Source organism: Etheostoma cragini, chromosome 15 (genome assembly GCF_013103735.1).
Source record: "Etheostoma cragini isolate CJK2018 chromosome 15, CSU_Ecrag_1.0, whole genome shotgun sequence".
Taxonomy (NCBI): domain Eukaryota; kingdom Metazoa; phylum Chordata; class Actinopteri; order Perciformes; family Percidae; genus Etheostoma; species Etheostoma cragini.
Genome location: NC_048421.1, coordinates 8,661,394 through 8,673,744, shown reverse-complemented (window position 1 = coordinate 8,673,744; position 12,351 = coordinate 8,661,394). Strand labels below are relative to the sequence as shown.

The 12,351-nt window shown below is 40.1% G+C and overlaps 1 protein-coding gene across 5 annotated transcripts in view; it reads left to right on the top strand.

The window, feature by feature from the left end:
• cep112 (centrosomal protein 112) overlaps positions 1 to 12,351 on the top strand; it is a 98,587-nt gene that overhangs the window by 2,829 nt on the left and 83,407 nt on the right. For all 5 annotated transcript variants that reach the window (XM_034893978.1, XM_034893976.1, XM_034893975.1 and 2 more), the window contains exons 4-6: positions 64 to 227; positions 9,058 to 9,142; positions 11,124 to 11,201. In XM_034893978.1, coding sequence (XP_034749869.1) covers positions 64 to 227; positions 9,058 to 9,142; positions 11,124 to 11,201 — 327 coding nt within the window. The remainder of the gene's footprint in view (positions 1 to 63; positions 228 to 9,057; positions 9,143 to 11,123; positions 11,202 to 12,351) is intronic.

The window sequence follows — 12,351 nt, the reverse complement described above, 5'->3', positions numbered from 1 at the left end:
TGGCAGTACTGATTATTTAATTAACCCAATTTTTAAATCTTTTCTTTGACTTCTTGTTTTTAGTCTATCTACTTTGATGAGCCACTGACTGCCCAATTTGTGGAGCACAGCAATGCAGGTCTGCCTGACTGGGTGACAGGAGAGCTTGGTGGCTATACCGGTGACAGTTTGGCTGCCAGTCTGCTTAAGGACAGAGTCAGTTCCACTCCGAATGCAGCTCATGAGAGGTACTATTCCACAATACATTACCTCAGTGATATATAGTCCTACGTACATAACTTTAAAAAACTACCTAAATAAAACTTGTCAATGGCAAATTAAATATCTGGCTTTTTTTCCAAACAGAAACTTTTATCTGGAAATGTTTCTTTATAATTTAGTGCTATCCTCAGTTATAAAGGGAACTACACTGCAGACTAAAGTCCCATTTAACAGTGAGAAGCAGGGTGACAACTGTCTTATATGAATTGGTCCAAGGGATACTATATTATCTTTCAATTATCAATATATGGCCAATATAACTTTCATAAGTGGACGCATAACATCCTCTCAAGAAGAAAAAAAGTCTGGAGTGCGCTGAAGTTCAAAACAAATCTGAAGTTGAACAAGTTCATTTTGTACCGATAAGCCATAAAAGCTTTTACAATTTTTTCACAAGAATAGGGCCTTGGACCTTTTTTCTCTTTTGCAATAACATGCTCTCATTTAATTCTTGAAGGGTTTACAGTTGCTTGTTACTGTATAATGAGGTTTTGGCTCTCCTCTTTTTTAAATGCATCATATTTTACAGACAAAAGTAAAATATGGGCATTCTAGTATGGTCTTCTATGTTACTGCACGAATAGATTTATTGAAAAGAGAGCTCTCCCTTTGTCCCTAGCCGGTGACAATGAAAAACACATTTTGGTCAGATATAGAAGAGGCATATAATACATAAGATATTTATCCAACACTTCTGTGTTGATGTTTATCAGACTAACAACATTGAACCCGTCTATGAAGCTGGATACGCACAGCTTTCGGGACTGATTGCCCATAGCATCTGAAAAGCCAAAGACATTGCCACGTTCTTGCATCAGTCAGCCTGAGCTGTCCGTTCTGACTTTTCAAAGAGATGCACTTCAAAACAGCATTAGAGGATGAGGAACCTCTTGTATTTTCGCTCCATCTTCTTTCATTCTCCTCTTTACTCTTTCCCAACCTGAGGTCCAATCCCCTCAGAGGAGAGAGGGAAGTAGAGAATAAGGATTGGTAGCTCTTTAGCTTGTTTCTTAAATAGTTTGATTTATATTCTTATATAAGCATGGACTAAATGCCTAAAACCTAAATATACAATGGGGAGAACAAGTATTTAATACAATGCTGATTTGCAGGTTTTCCTACTTACAAAGCATGTAGAGGTCTGTAACTTTTATCATAGGTACACTTCAGCTGTGAGTGACGTAATCTAAAACAACAATCTAGAAAATCATTATGTATGATCTTTAAATAATTAATTTCATTTTATTGCATGACATAAGTATTTGATACATCAGAAAAGCAGAGCTTAATATTTGGTACAGAAACCTTTGTTTGCAATTACAGAGATCATACGATTCCTGTAGTTCTTGACCAGGTTTGCACACATTGCAGCAGGGATTTTGGCCCACACCTCCATGTAGACCTTCTCCAGATCCTTCAGGTTTTGGGGCTGTTGCTAAGAAATACGGATTTTCAGCTCCTTCCAAAGATTTTCTATTGGGTTCAGGTCTGGAGGCTGGCTAGGCCACTCCAAGACCTTGAGATGCTTCTTACGGAGCCACTCCTTAGTTGGCCTGGCTGCGTGTTTCGGGTCGTTCTCGTGCTGGAAGAACCAGCCACGACCCATCTTCCTTGCTCTTACTGAAGTAAGGAGGTTGTTGGCCAAGATCTCGCGATACATGGCCGTATCCATCCTCCCCTCAATACGGTGCAGTCGTCCTGTCCCCTTTTGCAGAAACGCATTCCCAAAGAATGCATGTTTCATGGTTGGGATGGTGTTCTTGGGGTTGAACTCATCCTTCTTACTCCAAACACACCGAGTGGAGTTTAGACCAAAAAGCTCTATTTTTGTCTCATCAGGCGACATGACCTTTTGCCATTCCTCCTCTGGATCATCCAGATGGTCATTGGCAAACTTCAGACGGGCCTGAACATGCGCTGGCTTGAGCAGGGGGACCTTGCGTGCGCAGCAGGATTTTAATCCGTGACGGCGTACTGTGTTACTAATGGTTTTCTTTGAGAATGTGGTCCCAGGTCTCTTCAGGTCATTGACCAGGTCTTGCCTCATGATCATTGATGCCCCACGAGGTAAGATCTTAGAATAGAAGGCCTTTATTGTCATTATACACCAGTGCATTACCTGTGCAACAAGATTGAAGCAACCCCTTTACAGTGTTGACACAAATTATAAAAATATAAAATATAATGCATGGAGCCCCATAGTTGCATGGAGCCCCAGACCGAGGGAGCTTGACGTCATCTTGAACTTCTTCTATTTTCTAATAATTGCGCCGGCAGTTGTTGCCTTCTCACCAAGCTGCTTGCCTGTTGTCCTGTAGCCCATCCCAGCCCTGTGCAGGTCTACAATTTTATCCCTGATGTCTTTACACAGCTCTCTGGTCTTGGGCATTGTGGAGAGGTTGAAGTCTGTTTGATTTGATCTGTTTGATAGGTAACAAGTTCAAACAAGTGCAATTAGTACAGGCAATGAGTGGAGAACAGGAGGGCTTCTTAAAAAAAAAACAGGTCTGTGAGAGCTGGAATTCTTACTGGCTGGTAGGTGATCAAATACTTAAGTCATGCTATAAAATGCAAATTAATTATTTAAAAATCATACAATGTGATTTTCTGGATTTTTGTTTTTGATTCCATCTCTCACAGTTGAAGTGTACATATGATTAAAAAATAACAGACCTCTACATGCTTTGTAAGTAGGAAAACATGCATATCAGCATTGTATTAAATACTTGTTCTCCCCACTGTATGTATTTTTGAATCTAGGAATGGGCTGTTTGATTAATATTGCGTGACTGAAAGCTCATGTGCCACTCAGGTACACATGCACACACATACATACACGCACGTGTTTCAGCATGCCTCCCTAAATCCTCCTAGTTTGCTCAGGGATATTTCCTCTGACTACAGGCAGTTCAGATGCTTGACAAAGTGATGTTAGTAATTGCTCAGGGTTTTCATTCCAATTACCGTAGCAAGGAAAGGAAAACCAGGGCCCAGTGGCTTAATATGCTTGTTAGCATAATAAAGAAGCACTGTAAGTGTAGTAAAGAGAGCTTAATATCCACCAGGGCACTGGGTAAGAAAGAGTACAGGCCCACTGCTGCCATATGTAAATCAGATGTACTTTTGGAGCAGGGGTGTTGTAGAATAGTTGGAAAATCATAATTAGGTTTAGTCTTTAAATATTTGTCACACTTCAGTTGCATTACCTTGTCCATGTACCACTAGCAGAGCATATTTTAATTATGTTTAATTTAAATAATTAATTTAAATTTTATAATTAATTTAATTATGTTTGTACCATAACACTGAAAAACAACAAAATGAAGTACATTTAAAATGCCAGCATACATAAAGGTGCCCTGCCACAGGTACTTCATTACTTTGTGGTAACGTCTGAAGTTCTACCATGGACTCTGTAATGTGTTTGTGGAAAAATGCCTTGCAGGAAGACTCGGCTCAATTTGTGCCAGTTACCATTAATATTCAATGAGCTAAGCTGCTTGACTCTGATTGGCTAACAGCTAGCCAATGAGAGCCTGGCTATCAGCATCCTTTACCCAGTGCAACTGAGCTCATGAATAATAATGAGCTCCGGCAACATGACGTCACACTGACCATTTTTTGTTATTGGCTTGATTACTCCGCTTATTTCTTTTCTGTGGCTAGAGCTGACAGAGGAGGTGGCAGTTAATTTTCATATTCACAACATAACACAAACACATGGACCAAACAAATTTTCAAACATGTAAGTAAAACGGTTTTGTGGGGCAGGGCACCTTTAAATCACTTGCTCAATGACAGTGGAATTCATGTTTTCATAAATATTTCACTGAATCAATTAATTTGATTCAACACAGGCTGTTGTTGCCTTATATACTTTAATTTGTGTGACCTCATGCCCAGTAGTGAGGTATATCTTGAACTGTTTATTTGAGTAAAATGCTGCATCTGTTTGCATTATAGATGCTATAGCTTACATTACAGTATGCTACAGTTGAATCAGATGTGTCTGGAGTCTGAGGCCCAGAGATCAAAGCAGTGGCAAGTCAGGCCAGAGCCCCACACACACACACACACACACACACACACACACACACACACACACACACACACACACACACACACACACACACACACACACACACACACACACACACACACTAAGGCGCAGCCCTGTCTCCCTGCTGCTATATAAGGTGTGGATAGAGAGTTTTTGTGGGGAGCAGACTGCTGAGTACCATAGTGTCTGATTGGGATAAGACCGTGAAAAAGCTTAGATCACAGGATAACTTCCTGATGGAGAAAATTAGCCAGGTCAAGAGTCCTTTTATGTGTCTTTCTCACTTAGATACGATTAAATGGAGAAACTCGTCTGATTCCCTATGATGTGGCAACGTTTGATCTCTGTCTCACTCGCAGTAGTCAGGTGATGGGCAGGGGCTTCTTTTAGCTTGTGAAACTGTCCAATTCAAGTTTCAAGATCTAAAGGTGGAGTTGGGATGACTTTCTGATGTTTTGAGAGATGTTACTTCTGTTTCACACAGAAGTGAACGTGCTGTAATGCATGTGTTTAACAGATATGCCATGTAACCTCTTAAATCCAAAATGCATTGAGCATATTCCACCATGCATTCCGCTATTGATGTGCTATTCCTTATTTAGCCACAAGATAGAGCCACTGCTTTGTATATAGCACAAATTCAGGCAAGTGAATGCTGTGAGAAAACAAATGCTGTCAGTTGGGGTCAAGGGATCATATGAAACAGCTTTTGTGATTAGCCAACATGTCCTCTCTATCTTATTATGTCACCGTGTGTTCAAAGAAGGCAAATCATGATAAAGATATAAGGGATAAAATTAGGGCTGCACGATTATGGCCAAAATGATGATCACTATTGTTCCCACATTGTTCTTATGCTGAAGTTGTATGTTGTACATACATATTTTTGTCTGTAAATGAAAATTATCTGAAATAAATATCCTAGGATATATAAAAAAAAGCATCTCTTTGAAAACTCCTTTACTTGATTTCAACAATAACTGATTAAAAGAGCTAGGGAGAGAAGGCAAGCGCAATGGACGTACTCACAGCGTGACGGCTGACTCATTATGAATGGACCCAGCAGGCTCTGTCTCTATATTATATATTAACAATATACAGCGGTTTTAATAATAATTAAAACTGTGGACAAATGTCAGAAGCGTAGACAGGTGCTTTCGCCGCTCTGTCTCTATTGCTGGGAGCCGTATGTGAGTGGATGGGGGCGGGGCTACGCGAAGAGTAATTGGAGAGAGACAAACACAGAAAAGGGTCATGTAACACAAAATTAAACCATATCGATATAAACAAGATCGCTACGTTTGTGGAGAGGCATTGGATGCGAGGACATCGGGTGCACCGGTGCAACCTCTGAAAAATGTTAGTCACACCCTAGAGTCCTTTAAGCTAATAGACACTAACTAGCACCGACTAGCACTGGTCACTGCTGTTTTCTAAAAACAACACAGATGGGACAAAATGTTATTAATTAATTAATTAACCTTGTGCCAGTTTTCCTGCTAAAGTTTAGTTTTAGCTTTTTTTTGTTTGTATAACTCCAGCATCTCTTTTAGGCATTTATTTCTAATTTGTATCTCCCAGTTTTCCTCTTGTCTTGTCCTCTGACCTCTGTTTTCCATTTGTGTGATTTTCATCCACATATGAAAACTTTTAAACCCTCTTTCCCCTCTCCCTCCTATACTTATTCTCTGGGTAATTTTGACAATAACACTGTCCTTGCAGTTGTAAAAGTCAGCCATTGACTCTGGTATAAATGCCTCACGTTACTAGCTCACAGGCCAAAGTGTATCCACTGATCTTGCCTCCAGGTGGTTTTGGGTTATGTTGGAGGAAGTGCAGGGGCAGAGGGATGTTTGTGTCCCAAGGTCAAACTGCCTTCCTGAATGTGCCAGAGGCTGAGACCCGGGCCTACTGGCTCTGCACCTGGAGGTCAGGCTGGGGTATAGATGTCAGGCTGCTTTAATCAGCCAAGCTACAGCTTCTGAGGCTCTACATGGTGTTCTAATGTGTGTGTGTGTGTGTGTGTGTGTGTGTGTGTGTGTGTGTGTGTGTGTGTGTGTGTGTGTGTGTGTGTGTGGCTCTGGCCTGACTTGCCACAGCTTTGATCTCTGGGCCTCAGACTCCAGACACATCTGATTCAATTATCCTCATCCACCTGTTGACTTTGAGGCCCAAGATTGCAAAGCTTGGCCCCCTTATCCAAGTTTCATGGCTGCATGTGTTTGTGCATGCGCGTACAGGTGTGTGTGTGTGCGCGCACTGACAAACCAGTATGTGAGAGAGAAGGAGCGAGTAAGTAGATGAAAGCCTGTAGGTTTTTAAAATATTTTGATCATGATTAATTCTGAAATAGTAACACAATGTTATAATACTATCTAATGGTGGTATTATTGTAAAAGTATTGTACTTTTCTGTGATAGTTTTCTTTTTCAAGTTCATTTATATTATTATATAAATTATATTATTATATATTATATTTATTGTTTCTTGTAACTAAAACTCATTGTCCTTGGCTGATTTGATGTGAAGAACATAACTAATAACTTATTTTCAATGACTGCACACAGGCTTCTTTTTTTAAATCTTTGAGATAAAATTCTCTTTTACCAGAGTGTCCTGAGAACAAATTACATGTGTACAACATCACAACACAATTGTCATTTATCAAAATATACCTGGCAAACAATTACAACATATTCACATCACTGTCCACACGTTTAAATAAACCAGCTGTCTTAAAACAGTCATTGCAGCCAACAGTAGATTATTCTATAAAGAGCCAGATAACTTAACAGGCCATCCACTCTTTAGTTAGTGCTGTTATTTTGGTGATTGAGGAGGACTGTATATTTGGCTCGTCTTTCAAAGAATGTGGTTACAAGGGGGGCATTGATTAGAATGCAGACAAGATAGTCCTTTTAGGCGTTTCATTGGAATAAAGTGTGTGTGTGTGTGTGTGTGTGTGTGTGTGTGTGTGTGTGTGTGTGTGTGTGTGTGTGTGTGTGCGTGGTGGGTGGTTCTGAAACAGAGATACAGGCAACATCAGTAAAATGTAGATTATATAAAGTTCAAATAATGAGTACATGCCTAGCAGGTATAATAAACAAAGACAATCAAGATGTTAAATTATGTCATAATAAAGGCTTATTACTCAGCAAATTCAAACTTAGCAATGCATTAGTAAACTATATCCTTTCAAAGTTTAATTTGCTGCACATTAACTGCAACAATACACATCATGCTGAATTCAGCTTAACACGTAATTAGGAACTGCAGAAGTCCTTAACACAAACGTTACACATTGTGCAAGAACTTAAATATTTCAGTAGAGAATGTAAGGCTTGCAAAGCAACACCTCCCTTTATATGCAGAGTTCTAAACAAACACACAGGCTGTACGAGGCTCCGCCATAACAAAAGATCAGCAACGTGCCGCAACATTATTGCAGTGCAATAAACACAGTGCAACATTATTATGAGGTAAGAAACAAATAACAAACATCAGAATTACATACTGGTAGTTGCACGCACACAATCTAGGAACTTGGAGATAAGTACAGCAACACTGTATTATTTTATCTATTTATATACATCTGTCTTTGGAGGCCAACTCTCTTCCAAACTTTTCCCGAAACTGAAACTTAAGCTGTCTTCTTCGGCGAGCAGCAGAGTGCAGTGGCGCTCCTGATTGGCAGATTTTCCAGCCATCAGTTTTACCTGCCTGCAGAGGTTGTCCTTCGTCACAGCTGTAGAATAGCTACTAGGTAAAATACTAATATAAACTGTAATCAGTCAATCAATTTATCATAGTAAAATAATATTACATATGATAACATGTATTCAGTCAGCAAACAGATGTAAGAATTATTAATATTGCATTGGTGTTGAATGCGTGTACTAAGTTAGGGGATTTGAGGAATAAGATACTATTTTCAAAGGCAACTTTGCTTCCCTGCTGTTCTATATTCAGCAGTCTTTTCAGAGACATCTCAGGTGATTTCCTCATGAGATTACACTGCCTGTGACAAATGAGGTTCAAAATCCTGAACCCCAGGAATGCTAAAAAGAATTGCATAGGAGAAAAAGAGCGCCCATAGGCCTTAAATTGTAATTATGAAACAGTGCCCTCTATAACACAATTTGATGTCTCTATTAGATGACAGCGATTTTCTTCTTCTTCATTGTTGTCCTACATCTCCCCATCTCCTTTCACATCTTCATTCAATTAGCATTAGTGGGTCATTAGTGCCTCATGTGCCTGCGCTTAATGAGCTTGTGAGCTCAGTAATGCGTGTGTTCTGTCTGTGTGTGCAACAGAGATAGTGTAGTAAGAATGAGAAGTGTGTTCGTTTGTGTGCCAATAAATAAAAGCAGTTTCCCCGTTAAGGTCCCTGAATTAACCATGCTGGATACAATAAGAGACAATGATTGAGGTGTACGATTATAAAAGGATTGCAAAAGCCATTGACTGGTGCCCTGTGGGCTGTCCATGGAAACAAAGTCATGTATAGCAGAGACGTTTATTGTTCAGATGGGATAAAATGCAGACCACAAACCATGCAACCAATGCCAGATGTTCATCCGTGTAAATAGCGAGACATGCTGCCTATGCAAGTACATTCATATGCAAACAGAGAGACCAAAGCTGACTTCAGAGACATGCCCAGCACACAAACATACTGCACTGTAGAGTAACCTCTCACACTTTCCTTTTTGTTTCTCGCTCTTCTCTTCCAGGAGAAAGCTGTATGATGAAAAGACCCCATCACGACCTGTGTCCTCCAGTCCATTGAAACAGTCTCCCAGACATGATGCCAGGAGGGTTAGTCCATCACCATATTTAAAAATGTCAGCCACACCTCTGATGCAAATACAAAAAGTAGCCACAATGTTTCGCTTTCTTTAATGTGGACCAAATTGGAAATTCCTGAACCCATTCCCCACATGAAGGGTTTAGGGCTATCAAACAGTGGCCACCACTTTTTAGACTGCTCCAGTCCCAGAAGGGATTTTCCCCATTCAATTGCTCCAATGGTGTTTCAGAAAATGTTTATATAAAGAGTTTTAAGCCTGTAACCAAGCCAACCAACTACGAGATGACTCGGGACCATAAAACATTTGATCCGGTAAAAAAAAACATTTGAAAACAGCAAAGGTGCAAGACTGTGCACCTAAATGATAGTAGACTTTAGTGTTTCACAGTCTCGTAGTGCTAACCACTACGAGACTGTGAAACACTAAAGTCTAGCTTGGGCGGTATGGCTAATAATCCAAATCCATTGCAAAAAAAAATTGTATTTTCACTTTCAGAACTACACTGTTGAGCTCTCTAATGTTCAGTTTTTGCTGAAACTGTGTGAGAACGAAGCTAATTAAAAATTTATTGTCATTTTGGAGGAAGTAATTTTTGGTGCTGTTGGATTATAATGTGTTATACTGAGAGGTGTTTTTGTTATTTTCTCTAACTTCTTTCATATAGGTGGGGTGGACAAAATATTGAACATACAGTACATCTTAGTATAACCGAACCCAATTTAACATCTTAGCGCTTTAACAGTTTAACAGTTTTAAGAAACTACAGCTTTTGAAATGGTTCTCTTAAAACCAGACATTATAACGTTCATGTAAGTAGGATTTATTGCAGGGCTGATGTGTTAGACTGTACTAGTTTTAGCTGGGTGTACCTAATAAAGTTGTACCTTCTCATAAATACAACTCAGAACAATTTTATTGCCTCAATCAAAATGATCAAAACTCTTCAAACCAGCGAAAGAGCAAACCACAAATCGGAATCTGCATGTAAATTCATAAAATCTGTTCTAACTTTGGCAGAAAATTCTGTTCATGCAGGACCGCTCTCATAGTAAGAAGCGGTTTCGTGAAATATATTTTCAGGGCCTTTAATGTGTCATCAAACCATCAGGAAGTTACTGTAAACGTTCATGGTGAAAGCCAATGTACAGTTCATTGGCACAACTGTGAGTACATATGTGGCCAAAACCATTTGAGGCCATTCATACTTATCAGTGTTTAAGACAATGTGTTGAATTTCTGACCCGCATACCCAGCATTCCTAGATATTGAAATGAAATGTTTACTTTGTTTGAGGGTGAGTTTCTGGGACCTTAATGCCTTTTTAATCAGAAGGGACATTTAATCCTGAGCTATTCATTCCGCTGAGGTACACCCAAGGTCCACACTCCACCAGATCCTAATCAAATTCAACTAAATCTCTCCTTTTCCTATCGCTCTCTTAACTTTATTGGATATTTCCACCATTTCAACCTTGGTGCCTAACCTCGACTTGAGTAAACTGATCTTGTATCCACAGAACCCCTGGAAGCATTAAAATTATAGTGTATAAAACAAATCCGGAGGCCCGTTGTAACAAAAGGCTGTTGGAAACAAGGATGACAGGCAGTCTATTCCCCTTTTGTTGAATTTTCTCCATGACGAGAAATGGAATTGCCAAACATCTGGAGTGCTGTATGTGAGAGGGCGGAGAGTGAGGGAGCAAAGGGTGGAGAGATGGAGATAACGAGGAGTAGAAAGCTGTTCATGTGGGAGGAGAACACAGTGCTGTACTGTATATCTTTAAGCTTTTAAAGAACCCTTTCGTTTTTGCCAAGAGAGAAATAAAATTGTGTCAAAATGATAACCTCCATTACTGTCTGGTGTTTGCTTCCTCAGGCCAAACTGCCAATGAAATTATTTAAATTCCCCCTAATTTATAACCATTTCCATGTTGTTTCTCCTGTTTTTGCCGTTTACACACTTTTACACTCACCGTCTTTTCTCCTCAGGGGGATATGGGGCTGAAGGCAGATATGTCTCCCGATGACAGTGACCTGGAGGCTTGTCTCAACAGCTGGAACCTGGGGGTGAGTCCAGGGGCATGCCTTGAGCTTCATGGTTATATGCAGCTGTAATTATGCTGCAGCTTATTCACAGTGACAGTGAATCTGAAGCTCACAAGTACACCTAAATCAACAGGGCAATGATGCTGAGCTGTATTGCCTACACACTGCTTAAACAAAAGGGTGTAAAAGCCCTTTCACCTATGTCCTCTTGAAGCCACTTCCTTAGGCAGCTCATTGCTATTGTAGGACGTGAGGGTGGGATGAGTAGTGGGAGAAGGGTTGTGTAAACTGAGCATTTGAAGATGTTTTTGCCTCTCTTATCTGCTCTGTCTGGAGTGCACCAGGCCAGGGCTTGATAAGCACTCTGCCCTCATGTCTTTTATTCCTTTATTTATTCCTATCTCCTCACCTGCATGACCCAGAGTCTCTTTTTTTTCTTCCCGTGGCTTCAGTCCTCTCTCCCATATTACTCACACAGTGACGTTTTCTACAGAACAGCGTCTCTTTTTTGTTTTTTTCTTTTCTTTCTCTATCTGTTTCTGTCTGTTCTACAATCTCTTCTTTCAGTCTCTCTGGCACTTTCTCCCTCTGTCTGTGTGTCCATCTACCTTTCTCCACATCTTTCCATGTAACTCTTCCTCTCTCTTTCAATAGCGAGGTAATCTTCGGTATCTATCAGCAGACGCGAAACCGTGTACTGCCCCGCTCTGCACTTGTCTGTGTTGAGACGCTGATAAGATGCATTGATTGGCAACTCTCCCCCAAGCCTCCATCTTTTAAATCACCAGATGCTCCTACACACACACACACACACACACACACACACACACACACACACACACACACACACACACACAGAGAAACACTCTTTCAAATTGCATTTTCCCTCAGGGATTAATAAAGTATGTCTTCTTCTTTAAAGAAGTTTTATAGATGCAATGCTTCAAAGCACCCAGCTCCTACGAAATTTCAGCACATCCGAGCGTCATCTATCTATCTCTCTAGACCATCTTTAGCCTTGCTTTAGATGTTCTGAAACAGTCCATATGAGTTTGTTCATTTCACCTCTAATGTAATAAAGTCTGTGGAGTCAGCATGGTGGCTTTATTGGACAGTAGACAGCAGATTGTTTCAGACTTGGATAGGAGTTTCTTCTTCTTAGTCTTAGATA